General features: G+C 48.0%; 1 protein-coding gene and 1 non-coding gene across 2 annotated transcripts in view; both read right to left on the minus strand.

Annotated features, from left to right (window-relative positions):
* shtn2 (shootin 2) overlaps positions 1 to 2,328 on the minus strand; it is a 4,919-nt gene extending 2,591 nt beyond the window's left edge. The window contains exons 1-5 of the mRNA XM_062449965.1: positions 1,973 to 2,328; positions 1,243 to 1,292; positions 1,076 to 1,136; positions 639 to 733; positions 223 to 495 (exon numbers count right to left, since the gene is read on the minus strand). Of these exons, the coding sequence (XP_062305949.1) occupies positions 223 to 495; positions 639 to 733; positions 1,076 to 1,136; positions 1,243 to 1,292; positions 1,973 to 2,009 (516 nt within the window). The 5' untranslated portion in view covers positions 2,010 to 2,328. The remainder of the gene's footprint in view (positions 1 to 222; positions 496 to 638; positions 734 to 1,075; positions 1,137 to 1,242; positions 1,293 to 1,972) is intronic.
* A 2,889-nt stretch (positions 2,329 to 5,217) lies between these two features.
* Positions 5,218 to 5,300, minus strand: trnal-cag (transfer RNA leucine (anticodon CAG)). Its single transcript has one exon. It is a non-coding gene; the product is annotated as a tRNA-Leu (tRNA).
* Between the last annotated feature and the right edge of the window lie 11,007 nt (positions 5,301 to 16,307).

The following is a 16,307-nucleotide window of genomic DNA, read 5'->3' on the forward strand; positions in this document are numbered from 1 at the left end:
AGAAAGAGAGACATTTTATATATATATGTATATGTATGTAGGAATATGTAGGTATAATATGGGTTTATTTTCGGTGTAATATAATTGAATCTGCTATGGGTTTTCAAGTGACCACTGAAGTAAGTTTACTGTGTAGGCCACATGGTCATGTGACCATGTAGACCAGGTAAGCCACACGGTCATGTGACCATGTAGACCAGGTAAGCCACACGGTCATGTGACCATGTACACCATGTAAGCCACACGGTCATGTGACCGTGTTTGGGCGCTGATGTCTGTAACATCTCTGTGGTAGAAGCAGAATGTACCATTGATCTGTGCCTGGCCAGGCAGCAAGTCTTCCTCACTGCAGTCCTCCTCTTCAGAACCGGGGTCACCACCCTCAAAGTCAGCCCCCAGGTCCAAGGTCAGGTTGGCCATGTCCTCTGGCAGCTCAGGGATCAGCGGCATCAACATCTGACTCCTCCTCTTCAGAATCTTGTTCTCTATAGTTACCTAGCGATACAAGTGAAAACGACTGTGTTGCTACGGTGATGAAGTGAAAAGGAGCAGGTTGGAGAGTCCCGCCACAGGATCAACACAGAAGGACTTCCTCGTGCAGTGACTCCTCCCCGTGAGGAGAGCCGAAACAAACTCACCTTGACGGCCAGAGCCTCGGCACTCTCCCTGCAGGTGCGCTCGACCTGGAACTGCGTCTCCAGAGCATCCACCTCCCTCAACAGCTGAATGGACACTGGAGAGAGAGAGAGAGAGAGAGAGAGAGAGAGAGAGAGAGAGAGAGAGAGAGAGAGAGAGAGAGAGAGAGAGAGAGAGAGAGAGAGAGAGAGAGAGAGAGAGAGAGAGAGAGAGAGGGAGAGGAGAGGGAGAGAGAGAGAGAGAGAGAGAGAGAGAGAGAGAGAGAGAGAGAGAGAGAGAGAGAGAGAGAGAGAGAGAGAGAGAGAGAGAGAGAGAGAGAGAGAGAGAGAGAGAGGGAGAGAGAGGAGAGAGAGAGAGGTGAAAGAGATGGAGGAGAGAGAAGAAGTGTGAGGCCATGCCGATTTAATAGAATAGAATACAATAGAAAATAATAGAAAACCTTGCTCCAACTCAGAAAGCTTCTCATTGGCCTCATCCCTCTGCTTCTCCAGAATCTCCACCTAAAGGATGGATTAAACCAACCAACACACACACACACACACACATAAGCAAAAAAGTGTTCACGTCTGTTTGAGGGAACTATCATACCTTTGTTACAATCATTACCTGGATATCTCCTTCATCTTCAGAAGTACCGCTACTCTCCTCATCATAGGCTGTTGAATACATAGCAGTATATGGATCCATTTATTTGAATGACATAGCTTCTTAAAATGCACAGCATTTGTTATGTATTATATATAACTTGATATGATATATCCCCTTGGAGACCAGCAGACAAAGACTTCTGAGACAAATGACTCTCACTGACTTTCACTGACTCAACTTGCTCGTCTCCATGGTCACTCCAAAGAGGAAGTGTGAACCAGCTATCAGTCTTAAGTGCACAGGAAGTGAAATGGGAGACGTAGCTTGGCACGCAGCCAGCATATTTCACTTTTAGGAGCAACGTGAAATTAAATCCCACGTACTCAGCACGTCATCTAAGTAGGACTTTTTCTTTAAACCCAAAAACTGGTATTAACTCTGTGGAATTCCAAATTAAAGTTGAGCTACTATTTATTTTGATCGAATTAAGGATCCATGGCCTTTTCCAACAATACAATATTAATTGTATCAATGATAAATTATGGACTATGGGGCACAATCTTATTAGAAATACAGGCGATAGTTTAAATATGTTGATCTTTAAAATGAAAAACACCTTACGGAACCAATGGATGTCCAACACCAAGATCAAAGCCTACACAGAGAAGTTCTACGTACGCAGCACGAACACGAGACCGAGATGGCAAAGCATCGATGCGCTCAACACTGCTCCGTTAGTTTGCCTCACCTGCCGCGATGTCGTCCTCGCTCCCAGTCCACATCATAACTTCCGAGTGGCTGCCCTCTGGACTAACCGACACTCTCGAAGATGAACAACAACTTTCACAACAACTTTCACAACAAATTACCCTACTAAAGTTTTGTTATTCTTTCTCTCGCTATCTTTGTCTCTCTCCCTTAGTGTTTTTGACTGATGCGCTCGCAACAAACTCAAGCGCAGAGACAACGGATCTAGTGTAGCTACAAGAAAGGGAACTGAAAACATCTATAAACTGTCCACCCTCCTGCAGTGTAGGCTGTAACACGTGATTAAAATGTGAAATTCAGCTCATTGAGTTTCATATTAAATATCTTTGAATAGTCATTGTTCATGATAGTGAGACTGTTGAATTTACGTTAATCTAGGCTGGTTGACCATCACATCGGAATTAGCATTAAGGTAATTACTGAGGTCAGTGTATAGGCCTACATTGAACGGATAGGCTGGTGTGCAAAGTGCCACATTTTTACCCAAACTCCTGTATCCTGACAAGATGACGTCTAGCCTATAAATAGGAAGACGTCGGATGATTTTTTTGTATTCATGTTTTTTGTTGTGGGGGGGGGGGGGGGGGGTAGGGGGGGCCTGGCGTCCTTACAAAACGACGGTGAATTTAATTCAATTGAAAGCATGGCCTCAGTAAAACATTATCAGTGACTGATTGAACCACTGTTTAAAAACAACAGAATATGATTTTGGCGATGACTTCCATTTTCTTGGATAAAAAGCTAGTTTATTGGAACTGAAAATGACTTTTTTTCTTTTCTTTTTGTATCCTCTTCTATTTAATTAATCTTTCACTTCGACAAAGGGGAATGTTACTTCCAGCAGCATGTGGGATTGAAAGCGCGTGTCTGTTGACAGCGGAGACCTTGGCTTCAACCCTGTCTGTTAAAATGAATAATGCAAGCAAGCTGTAACAAATACCAGTAACAATATAAACAACAGCCTCATTTACCTGTTCCAGCAGGCTAGTATAATGATTGCATTAAATCCAAAAGTTGAATAGGCTAGAAAATGTCTGCTATGCTGTAATTGAGGTTATTCAAGCCCTTTGCAATTATTTGAAAGTATGTTAAAGCATACCCCGTTTTAATTTGCTTATAAGGTAACAGCAATTTACTTTAGCGTCAAATTATTTGGAGATGATGATCAGAATGAGTAGGGCTAGTGTCATGATTTCTCAGAGAAGCAACCTGCTTCTTGAGTCCCTCTGTTTGGGCACCTTTAAGGAGCGGCTCTACACACCCTAGTCTGCCTGTCCCTGTGAGAGTGACCTTTATTAATTACGCTGGTAAAGGTGAAATTGTCACTTTATATTATAGCTGTCTGACCGCATTAGTAGGGGACATTATCAAAGCTAAACTGTGCCACAAACAAATGCCCAGCACGGTATTCGTAATACACGATTGATCTGAACTTGCAGACAACAGGTGTGGACAATTATTAAGAAGTTACACTGCTTGGCTTGCATGGAAAACAGAGTAGCCTATTTAGGCGTTTACAGAGGGAAAACTTAAAGCTTTGCCCACATCTTAAATCGAGATTATCAGTAGGCTAGAATTTCCGTGAAATTATTTATTAAATTTTCTCCAGCCTATATTTAAAATAAATGTAGATTAATTTATTTATTTAAGCCCCCTATGTGATTATTGTTTGGCCAAATTAGTTTATAGTCGTAGGCTACTTATAGGCTACATCACAAAAATACGTTTGTTGATATTTGATGTAGGCGTAGTCTGTACGCAAAGTAGGCCTATGCATCCAGATTTCAAGATCTGTCTTAATTCGGATTGGCATGATTTTTGCTAAAACGAATGTTTGGATGAAGTGGGATTCGAACCCACGCCCTATCGTCCGGCATATAAGGATTGTTGGAAGATAAAGGCCAATCATAGCCTACTTGAGGGGTCCAACATTCTGCACCAATAATATTGGTGAATTCTTCCCAGCTTCAACATTCTGCACCAATAATATTGGCGAATTCTTCCCAGCTTCAACCTTCGAGAACGAACGGCGAAGAAGAAGAAAGTCCTTTTTTCCACTAACTCCCTAGTCTAAAGTTTAAAATCTACTCATGAGACATGGTCAGTATTTACGCATTTACTGACATAACTTCAAAATAAACTTCATTTATCCTTTTGTATCATTGCCATATCAATGGATTAGCTATACAAACTATTATATGACCGGAATCTCTTGTAAGTTAATGTCAGTTTGCTAATGCTGCGTAGGCTACTAGTAGCTAGCTAACACGTAACTGAACTCCGTTTGAGGATGCTGTACCTTAAAACTTTAAGCACTTTGGTGACCTGTTTAGTATAGATAAATATGCACAGTTCCATGTGTTCATGTTGTTTTAATGTCTTAAACAAATGTTCATGAGGGAGGCTTACTTCATGCATGGCATTCGGGCAGCACTTAACTGTAGCCTACCTCAAGCTTATGTCGGAACAGGCGACGATATTAATGCCGACTGTTGTATGATTCAACATCCTCGTCTCCCTTGTGTTCTCTGTATGTTACTGTCCATCAGGAACAATTTAGTTTATTTTCTCCCTGCTTAATGTTGCTTGCTAATGTTTAGAGGCAGGGAGTGCTTCCCCTAGATAGAAAACCTAATTTCGTGGCGGATCTAAGGGGTGGCCAATCTTCCCATGGAAAAATATAATTTGTACATTACAGATTATTTCAATAAATAATATTAATATTAGTGTAATTTAACCTACAATGTTATAGCCTAATCTTGTATGTAGGGAGTACTGTACCCCCTACTTTGGGTTTTGATTGGCCTCCATGAGGCCATCCAACAACTTCCTTCTGCCACTGCACTGCCAGCCCGAATGAAAATCTCTAGGTCCGCCCCTGCACTGTGTCTGGTAATCAATAAATGTTCAAATCAACACAAGGATCTTGACTGAAAAGCAGTTATTTCACCAAAGGCAAAGTCTTCAAAATCTCACAAAGGGATGGCAGACTCTGATTGGATGTCTCGCCTCAGGAAGTTTGCCAGCACTGGGGCCGGGCCTACCGGGGAAGGGCTATCTACCCAGGGAGAAGAAATGGCATATCCTGTATCAAAGGGTATGGGTATACAATGGACAGCATACATTAAGACACACAGTTAATTCAAGTAATCCAAACAAAACTTCCTTTGTTGAACATAAATAATGATTAATGTGATACAGGTTTTTTTAACAACACAAAAGGGTTGTCAGAAGTGGGATTTGAACCCACGCCTCCAGAGGAGACTGCGACCTGAACGCAGCGCCTTAGACCGCTCGGCCATCCTGACTGATACAAAGTTATGTTTTATGCTTATAATAATCATTAACAAGTATATCACATACAATTTGAAGTTGGATTTCATTAAAGGTTCAGCCTTTAGCTTTTGCGCAGCATTTTATTAATCAAGTTATTTGTTTGATAGACTTCACATGTAGCATTTCAGATAGAAATTGTAGACTAGTCTAAAAAATGAATCGTGCAATACTGTAGGCTACGCCTTTTTCATGTTCCGTTTCTGTAAATGACTCATGGCGGAAAAAAAATTGTTTGGACATAAAATAGTTCAAACCAGAGGTACGTCTTATTGTTACGTACGTTTCTTAATAAATAAAAAAAACAGTTGTCAAACTGAACCAACTAGGAGAGGAGAGGGAGGGGCCTGTGTGGGCAGCAGTGGCTTGGCTACAGCTGTGCTCATCAGTCAGTGTACTAATGCGCAGAAATAATACCAAGCTAGCTGGGTTTAGGGACGATGATCTGATGCCTCAATTTCACATGGCCCGGCATCTGTGTTTACGAGTTGGTCTAGAGACCGTCTGCTTTTTCCAACTGCCACACGGATATACGACTGTTGCCAACAGCTGTACTGACAACAAGGTCGTTTAATAGACCGAGTAAAGTAGTCGTACACTGGCCATAGGCTATTACCCACTTCAAGGGAGGTAGCCTACCCTTACTATCAGCTGTATGAAAGCTGTCAAAACCATAAACACGTCCACACCCACTGCATGCCCTATGCAGTTTCTTTACAAGTCTAAGTCACAGTGTATTGCGCATGTGCGCACACACACCCACACTCACCTGCCCAGCCCTGCCCCTCACTAATGACTGTGATAGGATTATCCGGGATTTTGGCAGTACCACAGCTGCAGCTCATATAGAGACTACCCTGCAAGGGTCAATCCCGGGTCAACAAGGGTTGTGAACTCTGGAGCAGGAGAAGCCACAAGACAAGTGACTCACACGGAGAGTTGGGGACAAGCTGAAGATAATGCAGGAGAGGGGTTTTTAAGTAGCTGCAAATGGAAGTTCTTGAAGAAACCAGGGGGGGGTTACCAAAGAGGGGAATAGGTCACAGAGATGTTTTTAGAGGAAGAGCGGAAGACAAGACAAGGAGACTAGGAAGAAACCAACGTTTATATTGTAAGCAAACGGGTGGAGAAGGAGCATGCTGGGTAACATCTTTAGCAACATTCTGACTTTAGTCATGGGAGTTCATCTAGTACAGTATAGGGAGAGAGAGAGGGAGGGAGGAAATGGGATGAGAGAGGGTGGAGATGGGATGGGAAGTGACAGAGCAGCCTTGCAGACATGACCGGCCCCTCAATGACTTCACTATGCTGTGAAAACAAGAACAAACTAGAACGCTGCCGCGAGGCCATCTTCTTTTCAACCAGACTCTCTTTTTCTCTCTCCTTCACCCTCTCTCGCTCTCTCTCCCCCTTGTTTCTATCTCTTTCACGCTGTTTACGCATCGCTGTCTTTATTGTCTAAACAAATACAAACTCGTTGGGTATTTTCAATCGTAAACAGAAGGAGATCACTTGCAGAACTCCAAAATCCTTCCGGCAGACATACACACACACACATGCACTCATACACACACACATGCGCTAATACACACACACACATCCACTCCTACACACATGCATACACGCGGCACTCTCATTAGCCAAGCCTTGGGCGTGACTCCCCCTTCGAAGCTGAAAATACATGTTAATGACTCAGACTGCCTGAGCTACATTTAGCTGGATTCCTTTGGACAGTTTTGAGGGTTGCACTAAGCAATAATCTGAATAAGTGGATGAATTAATAGGTCTTTCCTTGATGCTGTACAGGTACATTTGATCTTGCCTGCTTCAGTCTCCAGACTTGAGCTGTTATTCCTCAGTGGATCCTGTAGGGGGTGCCCCAACTCTTTGGACATCCACCTGTTGCTTTCTCTCAGTCCTTTAGTGGACAGCCCAGAGTGGCTTGTGTGAACGCTATAGAAAACTGCATGTGAATTTTGTAGCTGTACCATCAATCTCCTTCAACTGATTGCCGGAATGTAATATGTGAATATATTTATCCCCTAATAAGAGGACAGTTTAATTGAAACCGTGTATTTTGTAGCATTCGCAAATGCGACACGTCGAACATGTTCTCTCCCCGTCCGTGACAACCAGACTCCGGCTACATCACCGTCTCACGGTGATGACATCACAGTGGAGGCAGCCTGCCGTACCGGTACGAAGTGGCACAGGCCGATGGTGGCCGTCTGAGGGGGATAATGGCAGAGGAAGCAGGGACTCTGGGCACAGTGGGCAGAGGGAACTGAGAGGCACAATCAGCAGACAGTTTTGGCAGGACAACGGGCCTGTCTGACAGACAGAGAGGAAGGTTGGCTGGCTGGAAGGCCGTCTGGTTTAGCTGGCGCTGGTGGACGTGATCTCTCGCGTCAAGATCGAGCTTCTTTACAACAGGATGGTAGATGACAGAGACTGACTTTCGGTCGTGGATGACGTCGTCTGTGGCGAACACGTGCACACGTTCTCTCTCCGTCTGACCGTTTCTCCCACACGCACATGCAGGTCAGCTGATCTGTGTGAAGCGGGGTCGAAAGGTCGCGCCGCTATCGAGATGAGACACAGCAGCAGGAGGATATCTTAATCAAGGTCTCTTACAAAGCTGGATTTAAACCTGCTGTGCACACACACATACACACACACAGTCTATCCCGTAAACTATCCTTCTCAAATCGGCTTTATTTCCGTTTATTTCCTATCCATCTTCTTTTAACATGTCTCAGTCTTTCTTTCTTTCTTTCTTTCTTTCTTTCTTGTATGCTCTCTGCCTCCTTTTCCCCTTCCTGATGCCAGGTGATAGGGTATACACAGCCACATTCTGATTGATACCACAGCAAAACCCTGGCCGGCCATTGGTCCAAATCCACCAATCAGAGCTCCGACCCTGACCACTCTATGGCAAGCCTGTTCCATAGCTATAACTGCTGAGCGATGCCTTCCATCATCCCTCCAGTTAATCACACACAATCACACCCGAACAAAAGGCCTACGAACAGCAGCAGGAGAAGTCTGGTGGCAAGGATAGAGAGCAAGACTACTCACCATACACCCTGCATGCACCTGTGGCGAGCCCCCACGGCCATGTGCACTACTCGTGCACTTTTTTTTTTACCTCCCCCTCTCCTCCCCCTCTCCTCCCTCTCTTCCAAACAGCTCCTCTCCCACTGCAGAGTCTGTGGGACTGTCCGCCCCCCGTTCCCCTGAAACCCTGCCCAGCTGAGGAGGCTCGGTTGGAGCCCCATCCCTTTCCCCTCCTTCACTCCTCCCATCCCTCGCTCTCCATCCTTCTTTTTTTGCCGTTTCTCCCCCTCCCGTCCTGCTCCCTCCCCTTCTGTCTGTCTCTCCCTCACATCCTGTCTGTCTCTCCCTCCCCTTCTGTCTGTCTCTCCCTCACATCCTGTCTGTCTCTCCCTCCCCTTCTGTCTGTCTCTCCCTCACATCCTGTCTGTCTCTCCTTCACATCCTGTCTGTCTCTCCCTCCCCTTCTGTCTGTCTCTCCCTCACATCCTGTCTGTCTCTCCCTCACATCCTGTCTCTCTCCCTCCCCTTCTGTCTGTCTCTCCCTCACATCCTGTCTGTCTCTCCCTCCCCTTCTGTCTGTCTCTCCCTCACATCCTGTCCTTCTCCTCGTCTCCCCCTTTCTTCTTTTTTTTTCTCTCCTCCCACCGAGTTTATCCACCTCGAGTTCCCCTTCCTCTCTCTTGTTTTCACACGCTCTCGACCTCTCTCTTTCTCTCTCCTTCTCACCTTCTCTGTCACCGTCTTCTCTCTCCCCCTCTCTCTCCCCCTTTCTCTCTCCCCCTCTCTCTCTCTCTCCCCTTGCTCTCCCTCTCCCTTTCCCCCCCCCTCTCTCTCTCTCTCCCCCCCCCTCTCTCTCCCCCTCGCTCTCCCTCTCTCTCTCACTCTCTCTCTCCCCCTCTCTCTCTCTCCCCCTCGCTCTCCCTCTCCCTTTCCCCCATCTCTCTCTCTCCCCCCCTCTCTCTCCCCCTCGCTCTCCCTCTCTCTCTCACCCTCTCTCTCCCCCTCTCTCTCTCCTCCTCTCTCTCTCTCCCCCTCTCTCTCTCTCCCTCTCTCTCTCTCCCGATGCCCCTCTCTCGCCCCCTCTCTCTCCCCCTCTTTCTCAGTGCAGCTGGTGGGACCTGACCTCCATTAGTTCTGACATGCAGGAGCACCGATTCTGTAAAGGTCACGACCTCTCACAGCAGGCCCAGCCAGGGCTTAGCCTTACACACTCACACATCTGCGTGTCCTGGTGCTACGCGTACAATCCGCTCTATTACACACACACACACATATGAACACAGATTAAGGGGGGAAAAATACGTGCAAACATACACACACTCACAGATTAATACAAACCCATACTCACAAGGAAACACACAGACACACACACATATACCCCCCCTTCCTTCATTCAACATGCTGACAACCCTTCCCTGCCTCCTCCCTGTGAGTCTCTCTAAAGAGAACAGCACCAACTGACCGCACGGCTTCAAGGGCCTCAGATGTGTACTGGGTGAATTCTCCTCTAATTGGACTGCTGCAGGCTCGGGAGAGACCCGCTGCCTCTCTCTCTCTCTTCCATTTTTCTCTCTCCTTCCTATGTATGTCTATAAGTGTCTGCCTTTTTTCTTTTTCTTTTTAAAGGTGAACAGTAAATGTAGTCTCCCTGGTCCTTCTCCTCCTCCGCTTGTCTCTCCTCTGGCTTCTCTCCTCGCTCTTCTCCTCCTCTCTCACTCCTCACCCCTCACCCCTAATTCTCCTCCTCCATCTCCCTCCTCCTCCCTCCCCACCTTCCTCTCTGTAACCGCCAGCTCCGCTAGCCTCCCTTTGTGCCGGGGACAATGGGGCCCTCTGGCCTCTGGCAGGCTATGTTACAGTCTGTCACATGAGGCGGACACTCCAGGCCGGCCGGCCCTTATCTGCTGCGACAACTCCCATTACTTCCAGCGCTTCCCCTCTGATCAGCACATCCAATTCAATTAGACCCAATTACTCCTGCTATCGCCCCTCCTCTACGCAGTGGAGCTGCCCCCCAACCTCCCCCCCCCCAACTAGATCCTGCCACCCCCACCGCTGTTCCAGTGGTCCACTCCACTGTCCACTGCTTCCTCCCTCCCTCCTCCACAACTCCCCCATCCTACTCCTGGGTTCCTCCTGCCCCCCCCCCCCCCCCCTCGGACCCCGTCCTGGCAGTGGCTGAAGTGGCGCTGTCACCCCGTCCCGAGAACGGTCCGCACCAATGCCCTCAGGAACGCCTGGCTGTGGAGGAGGCCTTTGTGTTGCCCTCCCTCCACTCTCTACCCCCCCCCCCCCCTCCCTCCCTCCCTCCCTCTCCGCTCCCCCCCCCCCTCCCCCGGTCCAGGCACACCTGGCCTTCGCAAATTGGAGCCCCGGAAAAAAAGGAGGGGGGGCGGGGGGGGGGGGGAGCAAAAGAAAGGCGGGCTGCTCGGATCAGGAGGGAGGGATGAGGGGTGGAGGGAGGGAGGGAGGGAGGGGTGAGGGGTGGAGGGAGGGAGGGAGGGGTGAGGGGTGGAGGGAGGGAGGGAGGGAGGGGTGAGGGGTGGAGGGAGGGAGGGAGAAAGGGGGAGTTGTGGTCGACCGGGTCTTTCAGCATTCCGATGGAGCAAAAAGTTAATGATGTTCCTTTTGTTGAGCCCCCAAAGTGAGAGGGAGAGAGAGGGAGAAGGAGAGAGAGGCTGGACGGAGAAAAAAACTACCATAGGAAATCACTGTTGGTGCCAATGAGCAGCAACAATGGGCCGCACCGACAGGATGGCACAGTGACTCGGTGGTTCATATCGCTTACATGACCACTTTATTTGGAGCTGAAAAAGTCCACTCATGCTCAGTCGCCGCTGATGACGCCATGAGTTGTTTACCACGATGAAACGGGCACACTAACAAGAGGGAGAGCGAGATGGAGACCCGTATCGTGACTTCCTGGCCTCCCAGAACTCATAGCACCTTTCCGGGGTACGCCAACACACCAACAATCAAGTGCTGCTACCAAGTGCCATATAACACATCGGTGAAACCGTTCATGAGGACAAAATCATATCAAAGTCTATCATGTTTCTCTCTCTACCCCCCCCCCCCACATCCCTCTCTCTATCTCACTCTCCCTTCCTCCATCCCTCCAACCGTCCCTCCATCTCACCCTCCCTCCAGCTCTACAACCCTCTCTCCACCTCCCTCTCTCCCTCCACCTCCCTCCCTCCACCTCCCTCCACCTCCCTCCACCTCCCTATCTCCCGCCACCTCCCTCTCTCCCTCCACCTCCCTCTCTCCCTCCACCTCCCTCCACCTCCCTCTCTCCCTCCACCTCCCTCCCTCCCTCCACCTCCCTCCACCTCCCTCCACCTCCCTCTCTCCCTCCACCTCCCTCCACCTCCCTCTCTCCCTCCACCTCCCTCCCTCCCTCCACCTCCCTCCACCTCCCTCCACCTCCCTCTCTCCCTCCACCTCCCTCTCTCCCTCCACCTCCCTCCACCTCCCTCTCTCCCTCCACCTCCCTCCACCTCCCTCTCTCCCTCCACCTCCCTCCCTCCCTCCACCTCCCTCCACCTCCCTCCCTCCCTCCACCTCCCTCCACCTCCCTATCTCCCTCCACCTCCCTCCCTCCACCTCCCTCCCTCCACCTCCCTCCACCTCCCTCCACCTCCCTCCCTCCCTCCACCTCCCTCCACCTCCCTCCACCTCCCTCCCTCCCTCCACCTCCCTCCACCTCCCTCCCTCCCTCCACCTCCCTCCACCTCCCTCCCTCCCTCCACCTCCCTCCACCTCCCTCTCTCCCTCCACCTCCCTCCCTCCACCTCCCTCCATTCTCAGAAGGCCCCATCGTACGCAACCCCTTCCCCGTGGCTGCTAATCGGTCCTGACAGCCTCTCTCTGTAATTGGTCAACACACCCAGATGGACGAGTCCTTAATTTGCTGTTCCCAATCAGCCGAGGCGGCTGGAGGGGGCCGGAGCAGGGTGGGGCCCTTGATTGGTTGGTCATAGATACAAGAGCCATAAACACCCCAGGCTTTGGGGCCGACAGTTTGAACAGGCTTTTGTTCACACGTCCGTTCAAAAGGGCAGAGCCCCCTCGAACCCCAACAACACCCCCCCCTCCTCCCTTCTCCCTCTCACCCATCATCAGCTCCCCCACATTCAACCCCTCTCTCTTTCTCTCTCTCTCTCCTTCTCTCTCTCTCCCTCTCTCTCTCTCCGTCTATCTCCCTCTCTCTCTCTCTCTCCCTCTTTCTCCCTCTCTCTCTCCCTCTCTCTCTCTTTCCCACACAAAAGTTATGGTTTCCAGTTGTGTGTGTGTGTGTGTGTGTATATTTGTGTTTCGTGTTGCCTTCCTCTCAACCGACTAAATCCAAGAACCAAATTTGAATTGAGCAGGATGTCGTTTACGTCTAAACACTTTTCATCCATTTGTCCACATCTTCCTTCGATCTGACGGGGTGGCAGGGATGAAGTCATGTGAGGAGAAGGGGGGTGGAAGGGAGGGGGTCAGGTGAGGTGGCGTTCAGGCTGAAGACCATCGCTCCAGTGTGGTCCTGGTCTGGGGTTGAGTCCAAGCGTGTGACAGGCCAGGCAGAGGTGACGACCCCCCCGGCACTAATGAGGCCACAGCCCTGTGACCCCAGGGGTGTGGGGGTCAAGCAGTGCCTGCTGGGGCCCCAGCTCTTTACGCCAGGGTATGTGTGTGTGAATGGACCCAAGGGGGAGGAGGGGGGCATGTGTCACCCCTAAGCCGTTAAATACCCACCTATGCCCCCATAATGTCACCCTGATAGACTGCTGGTCACTCCAGGGGTCATAGTAGGGGTCACGGTGGGAGTGTGGGGGGGGGGGGGGGGGGAGTGGCATTAAGTTAGACGTCTGACATGACTTTCTGATTGGGGCAATAGAGTTCCACACCTGACAACAGATATAGACGCAAACAGAGGGGGCGGGGTCAAGTCTTTTTCAAATGGAGAACTAGGTGACAATCTTCAGGGGGGAGGAGAGAGTACATCAAACTTTTCTCAGCATGAAAGCTGGGAAGAGATGGAAAGGGTCAGCCCCCATCCTTGTGTGTTGAAGACAAAAGCGTATGTAGCGAGGCCAAGGACATTTTAACAACCCAACAAACCTCAGCCCAGATCCGCCTCGGCTGAAAACCAACCGTGTTTACTCAATTTTTGGATGCCCGGCATTTACGTGCGACACACATGCGACACACACAATACACACGCAGACACACACACACATCGGCCAGCCAACCAATATAATCCGAGGTTAATTTACAACAGAGAATAGAAGAAGGTAAAAAAGACATAAGTTCCCCCCGTCTTTCGTCTGTGAAGGAAAAGACCGCAGGCACAACGAGAAAAGAGAGGAGCTGTCCTTGAGAGGAAAAAGAAAGAGTACAGGCACAAATTGAGGTCGATAGGTGTGTGTGTGTGTGTGGGTGTGTGTGAGAGAGTGTGTGTGTGTGTGTGTGTGTGTGTGTGGTGTGTGTGTGTGTGGTATGTGTGTGTGTGTGTGTGTGTGGTGGGGGGGGGGGGGGGGTGTCAGGGTGTCCTCCGCTGTAGAAAGGGGGAGACTGTTGGCATTCCTCACTTATCACGCTGATGCACACACTTGAGGAGGACGGTGCAGTGGTACAATAAGTCATCTTATCTTTCCTCCTTCCTTCTCCCAAGGTCTCTCCTAAAGGTTTGCTTCAGGAGCCCTGAAAGGACTGTTGATTGAAAAAACCGGGGAAAGGATTCCAAAAAGAGGGCCGTTGCGTGGGGGATAATGTGATTTTTTGGGGGGAGGGGGGTTAACAAAAAGAACCATGGACCACCTAAGACCGTTCTCAATCGTGTAGCTACATCAGCAAGACCTGATATTGTTCCTTTTACAGTTTTTCTCAATTGTTTACACACAAATACTGGTACTTGAGACACAATGACCACAACATGTAACTCATGCACCAACCCCATGAACCAATTCTGCTAAACTACAAGCACAATTCCTGCTTTACACTCAAATTGCAGTTCTAAAACACACTTTTTTTCAAAACACTACACACAATTCTCTGCATTTGGCACAATTTTCATGAAGAAAATCTTTTGTTTTCACAAGGAACACACTGCCATTCAAATACGCACTCTGACTCATCGCAAGGACAAACACCTGTCACACAGTTTTACAATTAGCAATCAGAGCTTTAGCATAAAAGGGCAACAAGTGACCTCTTCTGTTTTTGAGCAATGGATGCCAACATTGGAAACAGAGGCAGAGGAGTGAGAGTAAGAGGAGGAGGACAGGGAGGACGAGGATGGGGAAGGCCAAGGACCATAATCTCTGATGAGATCCGAGCCGCTTTGGTTGACCATGTAGACCAGTAGTACAGTATTGCCTGTGGACTGTTCTGTAGGACTGTAAAAATAAAGTATGTTTCAAGTATTTGGGAAATGTATTCCTACTTTGTATTCCTACACAGTATTTACAGTATTTTACTATTTGTTTGGCAGAACTGAAAGATTACCAACACAAGGTGGTCGGGAACATCTTCTGTCTCCTGAACAGGAAACTGAAATCATGAACATGGTCCTAGAAAATAACGCCATAACATTACGGCAAATACAAAGAAAAATAATAATAATGTAACTGTGTACACTATAAAGTAAATGATGATGTTGTTTTGTATGTAGAGCACTGTATGTGCAACTTTGTGTTGGTTGGGATGTACACTGTGTACATTGTTTTTCTGGGAAAAATACGTAAAATATATTTGTTACCGTGTATTTCTGTGTTCTGAGTATAAAAACAATATTCTAAAATATTTTACAACACACTTATGTATGTACTGTCTGTAGTAAGTGTAACACTGAACAAAAAAAAGGCCTAACTCACTATGATGAATGAAGAAGAAGTGTTTTCCATTCATCATAGTGTTTTACATTGAGCACATCAGTGTTCAAATGGTTCTTATAAATGTCTATTCATATGATGGTTTGTGTTTGTCATTTGAAAACAAAATACTATTTTGAGATTAAATAACATTTTGAATGTAAAGTTTAATTTTGCAGGAGAAGTGAGGGGTTTTGCCCATTGTGTGTGTGTTTTTTTTATTTGTGTGTAGAGTTCTGAGAGTATGAGGTATGCATTCAGAAAATGTGTGTAACCAATCGAGAAAAACTGTAATAATAAATTATAGATTTATACGTGTTGATTTTATGTACAGTCAATCATTATTGGTTTTGAAGAATGACCTTCGGCTGCAGCAATAGAAGAAGACCCTAAATGAAGTCTGTTTTCAGTTGGAAAAAGAAGAAACGCAGATCTGGCAACATGGGAGTTTGCAGGTATTCAGTGCCCTCCACAATTCAACACAAGGGCAACTTTGTTGTCTACTTCCTTGCACTTTGACCCCCACTTCACTTCCTCAACACTTCCTGCTTTGGTAAGATGAATAGGTCTCCATGGTGAAGGAGTTCTCAGACAACACCTCCCCAGATTCTCTTTTCTCTTCTAAACAAAACAAACAACTGTTTCTTTCACCCTTTTCCAGGCTTTGGAAAAACCTGTGTTGTGTTTTCTGCAAAGGAGGGCTAAGTGGGGTTCAGCTCCAGGATTTAAAATCTCAGTTCCTGTTGAGGCCCTCCACTGTCCTCACTTGTCTGTCCTCAAAATAAAGTGTAATCATTTCTAAAAAGGAGGTAGAGCTTACATCAAACACCTAAATACGCTGGTCCTAAGATCCCTTGGTCTCCCAGTCCTCCCTCCCACTGCTCAGCCACGGGGAGATTCGCAGGGGCTGGCCAGCTCTGAGGAATGCAACGGTCCGGACCTTTAGCAGGACTGAGTCCGATTTGTGTGAAGTATGTCAAAACAAGCGGCTGTCATGTCAGCCGTGAGGCCTGAGAAAAAGCGGGGCAGGCCTGGGGCCTCACTGGGCCGTCCAGCCCCTGAGGT

This window comes from Osmerus eperlanus, chromosome 23 (genome assembly GCF_963692335.1).
Source record: "Osmerus eperlanus chromosome 23, fOsmEpe2.1, whole genome shotgun sequence".
In the NCBI taxonomy this organism is placed as follows: domain Eukaryota; kingdom Metazoa; phylum Chordata; class Actinopteri; order Osmeriformes; family Osmeridae; genus Osmerus; species Osmerus eperlanus.